General features: G+C 40.1%; 1 protein-coding gene across 2 annotated transcripts in view; it reads right to left on the bottom strand.

Annotated features, from left to right (window-relative positions):
* The window catches only part of EZH1 (enhancer of zeste 1 polycomb repressive complex 2 subunit), a 31994-nt gene that overhangs the window by 10798 nt on the left and 7236 nt on the right, over positions 1-13960 (bottom strand). For both annotated transcript variants that reach the window (XM_055323123.1, XM_055323131.1), the window contains exons 2-10: positions 13688-13779; positions 12219-12346; positions 11976-12104; positions 10476-10595; positions 8819-8939; positions 6684-6860; positions 5713-5815; positions 5066-5229; positions 4568-4659 (exon numbers count right to left, since the gene is read on the bottom strand). In XM_055323123.1, the coding sequence (XP_055179098.1) occupies positions 4568-4659; positions 5066-5229; positions 5713-5815; positions 6684-6860; positions 8819-8939; positions 10476-10595; positions 11976-12104; positions 12219-12335 (1023 nt within the window). In that variant the 5' untranslated portion in view covers positions 12336-12346; positions 13688-13779. The remainder of the gene's footprint in view (positions 1-4567; positions 4660-5065; positions 5230-5712; positions 5816-6683; positions 6861-8818; positions 8940-10475; positions 10596-11975; positions 12105-12218; positions 12347-13687; positions 13780-13960) is intronic.

The raw sequence follows: 13960 nt of genomic DNA, 5'->3' as shown, positions 1-13960 counted from the left end.
AAAAAAAAAATTCTAGGGCAGCCCCGATGGCGCAGCAGTTTAGCACCGCCTGCAGCCTGGGGTGTGATCCTGAAGGCCTGGGTTCGAGTCCCACATCGGGTTCCCTGCATGGAGCCTGCTTCTCCCTCTGCCTGTGTCTCTGCCTCTCTCTCTCTCTCTCTGTGTGTCAATAAATAAGTAAAATCTTTAAAAAAAAATTCTAAAACTTATAAATTTATACCTCTTCAAAGAGGAGCTGTCCTATAATCTTAAAAAAGATATAATCTCTGCGTCTTCAACTTTCCAGTGAGTTGTATCTAAAACTCATTTGCATGTCAGCTATATGGAATTTGAGAACACATGTTCCTGTATATGAGACAATGATGTTCAGAGAGGGCAAGGAACCTGCTTCTCTTATACATATATACTACATACTCCTGCAAATGCTAATATAATACACTATATGTATATATGGTATATTAGCATATAGCTAATTGTTCCAGAGTGGAGACAAGAATCAGGGCTCCCTGTCCAGGCCACACTGTTCTTTTTATTCTACTGCATTGCTTCTGTTTCAATAACAAAATACGTAGTCCCTAAATTTGTATAATATCGTCACTTACTTCTAGAACTTTCCTCCAAACCACTATATTAAACTTAGGATACTGTTTCATTACTTGATAGCCATACTTTATTAAAAAAAAAAAAAAGACCAAATAACGGTCATTCAGCTTGATCATCTATCTTCTCATCAGACTTGATTCCCAAATACTTCTAGCTGTTTCTGAAAACCAAATCTACATGTAAAGGATAAATGTTTACCATCACTAAGGATATTCAGATGAATATCCTGTAGGCCTTAAAGGAAATTCCCCTCAAAAGAAAAGTTTTAAAATTATGGGGATCCTTGGGTGACTCAGAGATTTAACGCCTGCCTTTAGCCCATGGCGTGATCCTGGAGTCCTGGGATCAAGTCCCACATAGCGCTTCCTGTGTGGAGCCTGCTTCTCCCTCTGCCCCCCTCCCCCTGTGTGTGTCTCTCATGAATAAATAAATAAAATCTTAAAAAAAAATAAAAATAAAATAGAATCTGATATGTGCCTATGCTACCGTATGACATACACAGCATTGCTTACAACATATTCTTTTTTTTTTTAAAGGTTTTATTTATTTATTCACGAAAGACACACACACAGAGAGAGAGGCAGAGACATAGGCAGAGGGAAAACCAGGCTCCATGCAGAAAGCCCGATGTGGGACTCCCCCGGGACTCCAGGATCACACCCTGGGCCAAAGGCAGACACTCAACCACTTAGCCACCCAGGCGTCCCAACATATTCTTTTTTTTTTTTTAATTTTTATTTATTTATTCATAAGAGACACAGAGAGAGAAGCAGAGACACAGGCAGAGGGAGAAGCAGGCTCCATGCAGGGAGCCCAACATGGGACTCAATCCCGGGACTCCAGGATCACGCCCCGGGCCAAAGGCAGGCGCTAAACCACTGAGCCACCCAGGCGTCCCCCAACATATTCTTATTTAAAAGGTGTAACATAAACATAATTCAGCTTCAGGAACTAATTCTACCTCATGAGAAATAAAGGGAAGAGAAACAAGTTAAACACCACCAGGAGAAAACCACAGACAAATACAGAATATGGAACAGTAACCTACAAGACAATGAGCTTGGGATTTTTTTTTTTTTTTTTAAATTTATTTATTTATGATAGTCACACACAGAGAGAAAGAGAGAGGCAGAGACACAGGCAGAGGGAGAAGCAGGCTCCATGCACTGGGAGCCCGATGTGGGATTCGATCCCGGGTCTCCAGGATCGCGCCCTGGGCCAAAGGCAGGCGCCAAACCGCTGCGCCACCCAGGGATCCCGAGCTTGGGATTTAAAAAAAAAAAACCAGTGTGATGATTTGAGATTAAAAGACACTGAAAAAACGTAATAACCAAATATAATGCATGACCGGATGACCTTGGTTTAGAGAAAACCCCAAACCCAGCTATTCTTGGTACAGCTGAAAAAATTTAAATATGGAAATGGACAGATGATATTACGAAATTCTTGTGAATTTTCTTAGGTGTAATAATGTGGTTATATAAGAGAATGTCTTTATTTTTAGGAAGTGCATGCTGAAAAACTTCACAAACAAGTGTCTCAATGTCTACGACTCATTTTCAGATGGCTCAGCAAAACACTTGCATACACAGATAGACAAAGCAAATATGGAAAAAAGTCATTAAGTCTAAGATGAAGGTATCTTTGGCCTTTGCATGATTAAGAATGTTCTTTTTTTTTTTTTTTTTTTTAAAGCTTTTACTCATTTACTCATGAGAGACACACAGAGAGAGAAGCAGAGAAACAGGCAGAGGGAGAAGCAGGCTCCATGTAGGGATCCCAATGTGAGACTTGATCCCGGGTCTCCAGGATCAGGCCCTGGGCCGAAGGCCACGCTAAACCATTGGCCACTGGGGCTGCCCAGATTAAGAAAGTTCTTAATAAAATGTGGGGTGGAGGGGCTCCTGGGTGGCTCAGCTGGTGAAGCATGTGTCTTCCGCTCAGGTCATGATCCCAGAGTCCCGGGATGGAGCCCATATCGTGCTCCCTGCTCAGCTTCTTCCCCTACCCCTCTTTCCCCACTGTTCTTTCTCTCTCAAAAATAAATAAATAAAATCTTAGAAGAAAAAAAAGCCTTCATAAAATGTGTGAGGGAAAACAGTACAGCATTAGAGTTGAATATGGACTGATTTCTAAAAAGCAATAAAAGAAAAGCTACATAGACATTACTGTACATTAAACATATACTCAGGGCAGCCCAGGTGGCTCAGCGGTTAAGCGCCGCCTTAGCCCAGTACCTGATCCTGGAGACCTGGGATCGAGTCTTGCATTGGGCCTTCATGGAGCCTGCTTCTCCCTCTGCCTGTGTCTCTGCCTCTCTCTCTCTCTCATGAATGAATAAATAAATAAAAATAAACGTATATAGACATACATTTTAGGCACTAATGGCATCTTTGTGAAGCATGTACAGGGTCCCAGGGTAACTGCTGTGAAAGGGACAACAAATAAATGCTGGTATGTTGATATAACACTGTGCATTTTTTTAAAGTGTAGAGTAAGGGATCCCTGGGTGGCTCGGCGGTTTAGCGCCTGCCTTTGGCCCAGGGCACGATCCTGGAGTCCCAGGATCAAGTCCCGGGATCGAGTCCCAGGATCGAGTCCCACGTCGGGCTCCCGGCATGGAGCCTGCTTCTCCCTCTGCCTGTGACACACTCTGCCTCTCTCTCTCTCACTCTGTGTCTATCATAAATAAATAAATAATTCTTTAAAAAAAGTAAAGTGTAGAGTAATTTTAAAAGCACAGACTATGGAGTTAGATCAGAGCTTGAATTTCATTACTGCCACACCACTGACATATTAACAAACTTTGGAAAAATCCATCGTTTCTCTACCTCAGGATATTGGAAGCATGAAAGTAAGGTAATTTTAAAATTTTTATTCATTTATTTAATCATGAGATTAACACAGAGCGAGAGAGAGGCAGAGACACAGGCAAAGGGAGAAGCAGGCTCCATGCAGGGAGCCCAACATGGGACTTGATCCCAGAATCCCGGGACCACACACTGAGCTGATGGCAGACACTCAACTGCTGAGCCACCCAGGTGTCCCGAAAGTAAGGCAATATATGTTAAGGGCCAGCATGGTACTTGGCACATAGGAAGGAGTCCTTGCTTATCAAAGAGAAAATATATCAGATGAAGTTTGTTTATTCTTTTGCTATTATCATATGACTCATTTTCCAGATGTATATCCAGTGGCACTTTCTACCGTCTTTTATTCTAGTATCCCACTAAAGATGGTCCCAAAGGCACTTGGCTATATATCCTAATTTTAATTGATAGTAGAAAATTTTATCAAGGTATTTTATTCTTTACCTAAACTCACTGTATTGTGCAGAAAAAGCAAAACTGTGTCTTTAGCTATTCCAAGTGAACTTATTCCCTTCTAGTTCTAAGCATATTGCCTTCCCACATGAATGCAGGAGAATTTATGCTGCTGCATATAGTCTGTCCATCAGGGACGGGTCCATCTGGCTGTTTGCCCTACAATAAGATATCAACGCTTTCATGTATTATTTCTCTTATGTATATATGCATTTAAAGGAAGAAAGCAAAGAAAATGCTGTCACACACACACTCCTGCTCCATAAGACTAACTTCATAGTCCTTAGTATCTGGGTGCTCCTTAAGAGCAGAAGTCATGGGGCGCCTGGTTGGCTCAGTTGTAGGACCATGTGACTCTTGATCTTAGGGTCATGAGTTGGAGCCCCACGTGGGGTGTAGAGATTACTCAAATAAATAAAACTTAAAAAAGAGGGATCCCTGGGTGGCACAGCGGTTTGGCGCCTGCCTTTGGCCCAGGGCACGATCCTGGGGACCCGGGATCGAATCCCACGTCGGGCTCCCGGTGCATGGAGCCTGCTTCTCCCTCTGCCTATGTCTCTGCCTCTCTCTCTCTCTCTCTCTGTGTGTGACTATCATAAATAAATAAAAAATTTAAAAAAAAAACTTAAAAAAGAACATACCAGCAAAAGGAAGCAGTCTGTGCCACATGGTTCTGGTTCAATCTTGATCTCTTTGTTCTTGCGTTTATATACATTAGGGGTGGCGTGAAAAGCTGGAAAACACAAAACTGTCCTGTTTCCAATGGTTCATCCACTTGATAGGATGGGAAAGAACAAAACTGAATTAGGGAGCCATTGTCAGAAAATTTAGATATAAATAGCTACCATCAGGATGCACAAAATTTAATCATTTCTGACACCAACAATCTTTTCAAAGGTAATAGGTACTCAGGGACACTTTTGTTGCTGGTTATTCTGTCCTGACCATGCAAAGCACATCGTGCTACAACTGAACCAGTGAATACAGAATAGGTCCTTTGTAAAACCATCATCAGAAGCCAGGAACTCTGTATGATTAACCGAAAAAAGCAAAACAACAACAACAAAAAACCCACACACAGAAGGAAGTGGTATTTGGGAATGGAGAACAGGAGAGTATTTTGGAATAGACCCACTCACGGTGAAGGAAGCAGTCATATTTGAAGCAGCGTCGACAAAACAGTGTGTGGAAGGAGTGCAGAGACTGCTCCCGCTGCACAGACTTGGCATTGGGGCCATCAATGTTGGGTGTGCACTGAGGGGGGAGTGCATTGGGGTCTGACATCTCTGTGAGCTCTCGGTACCTATTTTCAAAAAGACAGATAAGAATTACTTCCAAGGAAATGTCTTCACAGAGAAAGTACAGACTGAACACTGACAGTCATCCAGATACAGTCTACCAAGGGAGGAAGGGTTTTTTATGGGTCTTGTTGATGACGGAAGGGTGTATAACTGTGTATGCCATTGCAATTATGCTGGGCTGGGCATATGTCTGAAAGTAAAAAGAGGGAAAGATTTGGGAAGTGTGGTGCTGGAATAACTCTCCAGAAAAATGGCAGAATTTACAAAATTTTCTGCCCAAACCTACTCAAAATCCAGCAAATGGTGACCCTTAATATGGGAATGGCCAGTTAGAGGCAAGCAGGTAGGCAAGGAATAATCAGAAGCATAAGCAGATCACAGCGTACTTACCAGAAACAAGGCTTTTTATTAACCAAAAATAAGCTTGAATAAAAGTTTTGCCTGAGCACTCTACATGGCCTGAGTAGGACAGCTCTCCTCCCTACCTCTCCTTCATGTCGTCTGGGACTCCATTCTCAGGGAACATTGAGGCAATTGCACTGAAGATCATGTCATTTGGGAACTGTTTTTTGGAACTCTTTTTGTTGCCTGAATTGGAAATGACAAAACAAAAAACAAAAAACAAAACAAAAAAACCCAAAAAACACCTCCTGAGTGCTATAATCAGAGTATGCAAACAAAGCTGTTTGGTCATTTCTCCTTTTGTCACAGCATTTTGATTATAGCTATTTTGTTAACCTAACCACTGGATATTTAGGAACATATAAGGAAGGTCAGTGCCACCTGGACTTATCTAATAGGCTACCAGTAATAAGGAAATCAGAGTTATGTATACATTAATGACAAAACCCACAGTCTAAGATAGAAACTAGAGGGGAAAACAGGAGTTTTCGTGGAGAGATGTGAATATTGAATTCATAATGATGGTGCTGAAGAACAAGAGAGTGACACTATGTCCCTGGACATATAATTAAATAACACAGAACAAAATTAAACATTAAGTTATTAAATATTAACAACATGGAAAAATGCTTATGATAGAAGATCAAATAAAAAGGGATATAAAATTGTGTGTATATGTGGCATGATCCCATTTCACATAATGTATATAAACATCTTGATTTATATATATGCTTTAAAAACTTTGAGATATAGTTGACATATACTATTATATTTATTTTAGATATGTGTATGTGCATACTCTTGGTGTATATATATGTATATATACATATACATTTTTTAGACCTAGAAGGAGATATTAATGCCGGTTATTCCTTGGTAGTAAGATTACAGGATAATTATATTTTCTTTTTTATAACTTTCCATATTTCCCAAATACACTACTTTGTTTTCCTTTTAAGTGGGCCAAATGAGAAGCACCAACAGCCTTTAATAACAATTCTTTCTGTTTCTCCATTCTTCCTTCTCCCTGTCACTTTCAAAATGGAATATTTACCTTCAAGAGCATGTCTTTTTCTCTTTCTTGTTACTGGCAGATCTTCTTTGTTGTCATCTTGCTTTCCATCTGAGGTGTCATTGTGCCCTTCCTCCTCATCATCTGAGTATTGATTCAGAGCATCTACCAACTCCAGGAATACTGCATCACTAATCAGGACAGATCCAGGGATCATCTCTGGAACATAAAGATTAGATGGATTAGCAATGATCATTTCATGCTCCATTAGTCCTTCCAGGAATTCCAGTATTCACTCCTGAGGCCCAGAGAGATGTCATATGTACATTTTTATATGAACAACCAGGAAATTACAATAATTTGATTCGTTTCTACAACTGCACCAGTTCAGCTGACTGGAGTGGGAAATCCAGTTATATAGACTTTATTTGTACTAAGATAGCTCATTCCTCAGTCACAAATCAACCTGTATTTATGGTCCAGAATCTCAAAAAAGTGTACAAACAATACAGATGGAACAGAGAAAGAATTATAACATCAAAATGTACTTGGTTTTGCTGCTGATGGCTTGGTAATGACTTCTCTGACTCAAAACACAGCATTACCTTCCTAAAATCATACTGTATGGGGTTACACTACAGCTTAGGACAGTCTTTGAACACTAGGAGGCACTATAGATAAAACTGTATTTTCAACAGTACCCAAAAGGGTCAAAAGAGCTGGTAAGGCCATTGGTTTGCAAAGCCATGGGGAGTCTCTCCCCATCTTCCCCTTCTTACACACTAGCAGCCTTTTCTAGAATTACAATTAATCCAAATGACCCGCTTGCAGCAAAATCAGAATATTATACACAATTTTTGGGAGATCCAGGGGGTATCCAGATCAGAGTAGAACAGAGAGATTATGCTCATTGCCATTCTAAGAGAAAGGGAAGTGAAGAACAAAAAGGCTTTGGATGGACTTATGGAAAACTCCTAAGATCATACTTCTCTGTGCACTAAACTTTCTCTCCTGCTACTGATTACTATATATATAAAATCCTTTTATGTCCCAACTCCCTTTTCTTCTTAATTTACATTACTTTAAAAAATTATATTTAAATTCAATTTAGTCAACATATAGTATATTACTAGTTTCAAGAGTAGAATTTAGTGATTCATCAGTTGCATATAACACCCAGTGCTTCCAACTCCTTTTATTTTTTTTTAAAGATTTTATTGATTTATTCATGAGGGACACAGAAAGAGAGAGAGAGGCAGAGACACAGGCAGAGGGAGAAGCAGGATCCATGCAGGGAGCCCAACATGGGACTTGATCCCAGGTCTCCAGGATCACACCCTGGGATGAAGGCAGGTGCTAAACCGCTGAGCCACCTGGATTTCCCTTCCAACTCCTTTTAAAATTTAACTGAGGGGGTACCTGGGTAGTGCAGTCGGTTAAGTATCCAACTCTTGGTTTTGGCTCAGGTCATGATTTCACGGTTGTGGGATCAAGCCCTGCACTGAGCTCTCAGCTCAGCATGGAGTCTGCTTAAGACTCTCTCTCCCTCTCCTTCTGCCCCTCCCTCTATTCTCTCTCTCTAAAGTAAATAAATCTTGGGGATCCCTGGGTGGCTCAGAGGTTTAGTGCCTGCCTTTGGCCCGGGCCTGATCCTGGAATCCCAGGATCGAGTCCCACATTGGGCTCCCTGCATGGAGTCAGCTTCTCCCTCTTCCTGTGTCTCTGCCTCTCTCTCTGTATCCCTCATGAATAAATAAAATCTTTTTTAAAAAGTAATAAAGTAGGGATCCCTGGGTGGCGCAGCGGTTTGGCGCCTGCCTTTGGCTCAGGGCGCGATCCTGGAGACCCGGGATTGAATCCCATATCGGGCTCCTGGTGCATGGAGCCTGCTTCTCCCTCTGCCTGTGTCTCTGCCTCTCTCTCTCTCTCTCTCTGTGACTATCATAAATAAATAAATTTAAAAAAAAAAAGTAATAAAGTAAATAAATCTTAAATAAATAAATAAAATTTGACCAAGGGCATTTTTAATATAAACTTTTTACTCTTAGCCATGTGATGACATTGAAATATTCTTCAGCAAGTACACATGAGGCAGCAGATAAGAGCAAGATGATTATTTACCAAAGAAAGGGCACCACTCTAATAAAGTTTTCTCCCAAAGAGCCCAGCACCACTACCTTCTTCGCCGTGGACTTTCCCGTCATAGTTATTGATCAGCTCCTCAATGAAAGTCTCATCTTCTTCTTTCACCTCATCTCCCATGTAGGGAATATTGCACAAAACTGTCTCATCTTCTACCTAAAACCAAACCAGATGTAATTCATTCCAGAAGTCCACTATGCAGCTCCTCTTTCCTTTTTAATGGAATCTTTGTTATTAGGCCTTTTTTGCTGCTTGAATTTCCTGAAAACATTTTTGACAGAGTTTCCTGCATTTTTATAGACTGGCCATTCTGTTTTGCCACCAAAACCTCAAACTGGAGGGGGCAATGCTACTCTTGGGGAAAAATGTCAGCTTAACTACTTGAGGATATCAACTATCAAATGTTTAGCCTGATACTAACATTTGATATTTCCACCAACATCTAGACTCTGACAGCACACTTATTATTCACATCTATTATCTAATTTTATCTACTAAATGCCATTGTAAAATAGGTACAAATAGCACTTAAACAACAGCCTAAAAAATCTTCAATTCTAATTCTTTTCATAAGTGGAGACATAAATGAAAAGGAAAGCTTCCCAGAGTGTAACCTGCAATATAACTAGAACAGTCAGAACAAAATCTAGGCAACCGTAAAGTTTCTGGATATTCTCTTATACAGACTAAGACTAACTTCCAATAATCATAATAAAAAACTATGAATTATAACTCATGTCCATCACTCAACTTTAGTGGGAATCTAAAGTTAACTGCAGCATGAGCTATGAATATTTACTGGCTAAAGAAACAGTATTAACAGATTTTTGTTATTGTTGTTCAGCAGAAAACATGGTCATTCTTAAGTCCTCAAGTATTAAGTAAAATTACTGTGAAGTTTTATTCTAAGATGACTCCCTTCTGTAAACCGATATCCTATTCCAGTCAGTGGAACTGCTGTTATCAGGCAGATGGTAAGCAATGACAGTATTTAGAGATGACTGATCATCAGAATCACAACTAATTCTAGAAGGAGTCAGCATAAACGCCCAGATGAAAGGCTCAAGGATCTGTGTGCATCTCTGTTATCTCGGTTGCTTTCATGGCATCTTGCCTTTAGGGGATTCAGAAAGGATTGCTCCATCAGCAGGAAGATGTCAACCTGTTTAAGCCTCAAGTGTCTGATTTAGACTGCATTTAACTGCATATGTTAAAAATAGGGCCAAAGTAGTAAGAGAGAATTGGAGTCTTGCCCAGTCTCATTCATTCAAAAAAGAACCAGCATCAACTCAGAAGTACACTTCATAGAACACAAAACCTAACAAGTTAGAACAACTTACAATATAAATAAACACAAACTTAGAGTAAATAAATTACAACAGCATGTCCAAGCTTTAAGTATAATCTGACAACCTTTCACCTAAGAGAAGTACCAGCATGCCAACATAAGAATATCATACACTTGGGACGTCCAGGTGGCTCAGTGGTTGAGCGTCTGCATTCGGCTTAGGGAGTGATCCCAGGATCCCAGGATTAAGTCCCACATCAGGCTCCCTGCGTGGAGTCTGCTTCTCCCTCTGCCTATGTCTCTGTCTCTCTCTCTGTGTCTCTCATGAATAAATAAATAAAATCTTAAAAAAGAAAAAAAAATAATACAGTTTATACAATTACCACAGTGCTTTCAATACATACCATAAAGTTCTGCTGGAGAGGGGACCAGGAATACATGATGGGAACCAATGCAACTGTGTTCAGAGATCTCATTAACATATGTTGGCTTGCAAATCCTGGGAAAATGCTCTCTATGGTACACTGAAATATAAGCAAAGACATGGAGAGGGGAAGGTAAGCACACTACCCAAGAGAGAACTACAGTGTCCCTCCAAACTGATCCCAGGAGTCTTCTAATTTTTACAAGTTAACAGAATGATGGCTTTGTAACAATCAGCTCCTAAAAGGAACCACTGGACTATAAACCTCTGCAAAGCAGGATCTGCCTCTTATTCATCTTTGTATCTTTATATACTCCAGCATGGTGCCTCTCACACTCAACTGGTGTTTATTTCAACTTAAAATCTCTGGTCTCCTTGGCTGTACACAACAGCAAAGGGCCTCTGAAAGCCCTAGGAGATGAGGGAGTTTTTCTGAAGACCTAAACTTTAAGACAGCTGACATCAACTTAACTGCAGAGATGATAGAGACAATACAGGGGGAAGTGAAGTAGTACAGAAATTATAGTCATATTCTGCTTTGGAAAAGAAAATTGCTCTCAGGACTCCTGGGTGGCTCAGTGGTAGAGCATCTGCCTTTGGCTCAGGTTGTGATCCTTGAGTCTTAGGATGGAGTCCCACATCTCGCTCCCCACAGGGAGCCTGCTTCTCTCTCTGCCTATGTCTCTGCCTCTGTGTCTCTCATGAATGAATAACATCTTTAAAAAAAAAATTGCTCTCAATACACTATCCAATTTTTACAGTTTAAAAATATTATCTCAAAAAAAATAAAAATAAAATAAAAATAAAAATATTATCTCTTTAAGAAACTAAAATCGTTTTTAGATTTATAATAAGAAACATCCCTTTGATCAGTCCATTCCTGTCTATTATATGGGGCATTCCTTTTCCAATATCAAAGCACTGGAGGTGCCAAACAAGGCACAAACAAGGTTGTTTTGAACTTGTACACAGAGCCCAGAAAAGTAGACACTAAATGTTTTTTGTTTTTCTATTAAAAAAAAACAGAAATAGGGATCCCTGGGTGGCGCAGCGGTTTGGCGCCTGCCTTTGGCCCAGGGCGCGATCCTGGAGACCCAGGATCGAATCCCATGTCGGGCTCCTGGTGCATGGAGCCTGCTTCTCCATCTGCCTGTGTCTCTGCCTCTCTCTCTCTCTCTGTCTCTCTGTGACTATCGTAAATAAATAAAAATTAAATAATAATAATAATAAAAAAACAAAAAATAAAAAAAAACAGAAATAAAACCAACCACTCATGATTACACTCATTAACTGAGAATAATAAGTGAATAGGCTATTGTTTAAGCTACAGATTTACTATCCTACTTATTCAAAGGTGACTATGATAGCTGTATCCATTATCTTTACTTATTTTTTAATAAGTCACAAATACAGAAAACAACCAACCAACCAACTCTGGTCCAAGAAACAAGGAAGGCCGAGCTTAAACACCTGGATATACCTTTTTGAGAAAAGGATGCCCACTTGCAGGCCTCATCAACTGTACAGGTTGAACACGAAGCTTCTTCCACTCTTCATTGAGGATCTGGGTTTTTTCTTGAACCTTTGCAAAATTTGCCACATACAGAGCCTAGAAAAGCCAAGGGAGGAATGATTAGGATTTAAAGAGAAGAGTTTTAAAAAGCCCAGCCTCCACATTGGATCAATAAAATAGATAACCCAGTAGGCGGGGTTTATTTTTGACCTTGGCGCCCATATTTGCCTGAAGCCGTTTCAGTTGCCGGAGTCGCATGTATTCAGATTTGACTTTTCTTTTCCAGTAAGTAATACATTTGGAAGTTGGGGGATTTGGCATATCCATTTTGCTGTAATCTAAGAGAGTCAGACATGAGAAAAGTCATTTTACTGTCTGGAAATGAAGAGTGCCTCAAACTCAAGCATGGTCAGTCATGCTTCCATTCCCACTGCATTTATTCATAAAAACACAGTTTCAAGAACCCAAATCTGTAAGCTCAACAAAAAGTTTTAATTAAAAAACAAAAAAAAAGATTTCACATCAGCCATTCCTGATCTGATCACCAAAAAGCTCAGCCTCTGTCTTCTGTGGTACCTCGTGGGTTTTTTTTGTTTGTTTGTTTTTTTTGGGGGGGACCTCGTTTTTAATTCAGCATTTAGGAAGTTCTCTCACAGATATTTCGGAATTTGGATTACTTGGAAATTTGGAAGCCTGCTCAATACCCTGACTAAAAGAAATGTTCAGCAGGGATCAAGTTAATATCAAAGAGTTCAGGGGCGCCTGGGTGGCTTGGTTAAGCATCTGACTCTTGGTTTTGGCTCAGGTCAGGATCTCAGGGTCATAAGATCAAGCCCTACACTGGGCTCTATGCTCAGCCCAGAGTCTGCTTGAGATTTTCTCTCTCCCTCTCCCTCTGCCCTTCCTCCTACTTGCTCTCTCTCTAAAATATATAAGTAAAATCTTTTTAAAAATTAATTTTAAAAAATTTAAGAGTTTCCTGCACAACTTGCATATGGAATGAAGATTCCTGCCCTGGAAGAAGGAACAGTGTACAGTATGCCCCCTTGTCCAAAGGAGATATATTTTTAGACCCCAGTGGATGCCTAAAACCATAGTCAGTACTGAGCCCTACATATACTACGTTTTTTCCTCTATACATATCTACAATAGAGTTTAATTTAGAAATTAGGCACAGGAAGAGATTAACAACAAAATCAACAATAAAACACAACAATTATAAAAACACAACAAAAAAGAGCTTTATGGAAAGATTCACCCACACTACAAAACTATACCTGCCAAATTGTCTGAACCTACCACAGGCCTAGAAATAAAGGTAGGATATGACAACAGCATAATCTTTACTCCAAGTCAATAGTAAGACACACAGAAATGTAACACTGCAAATCACCTTTTTGGGGGGAAGTGTTTGAATTAAGGTTCAAAGTTCTAAAAAAAGGGATCCCTGGGTGGCGCAGCGGTTTAGCGCCTGCCTTTGGCCCAGGGCGCGATCCTGGAGACCCGGGATTGAATCCCAGTCGGGCTCCCGGTGCATGGAGCCTGCTTCTCCCTCTGCCTATGTCTCTGCCTCTCTCTCTCTCTCACTGTGTGCCTATCATAAATAAAAAAAATAAAAAATTAAAAAAAAAAACAAAGTTCTAAAAAAAAAAGTACTTACTGTAACACATTCTACTTACCTCATACAATACAAGGAGAAATGTCTGGTTTTATAATGTGCCTTCTGTTCTTCAGAGGAATGGCAAGACACAAAGGCAAAACAAATGCTCAGCTTTTCAAAAGAGAATAGACAGTGGTTTTAAGTCAATGGAGCATAATTTTAGACCCTGATACTCTCAGTAAGATGCTTACCCAGAACTATAATGACTTTGAGGTCTCTGCTTACCACTATTTCTACGTGTATGTCAGGCCCCAATCACACTTGGTGCCATTTGTCCTGTCTTTTATTAAAT

This window comes from Nyctereutes procyonoides, unplaced genomic scaffold (assembly GCF_905146905.1).
Source record: "Nyctereutes procyonoides isolate TBG_1078 unplaced genomic scaffold, NYPRO_anot_genome, whole genome shotgun sequence".
Taxonomy (NCBI): Eukaryota; Metazoa; Chordata; class Mammalia; order Carnivora; family Canidae; genus Nyctereutes; species Nyctereutes procyonoides.
Note: the sequence above shows the minus strand (reverse complement) of the source record. Positions and strands in the feature narration are given on the sequence as shown.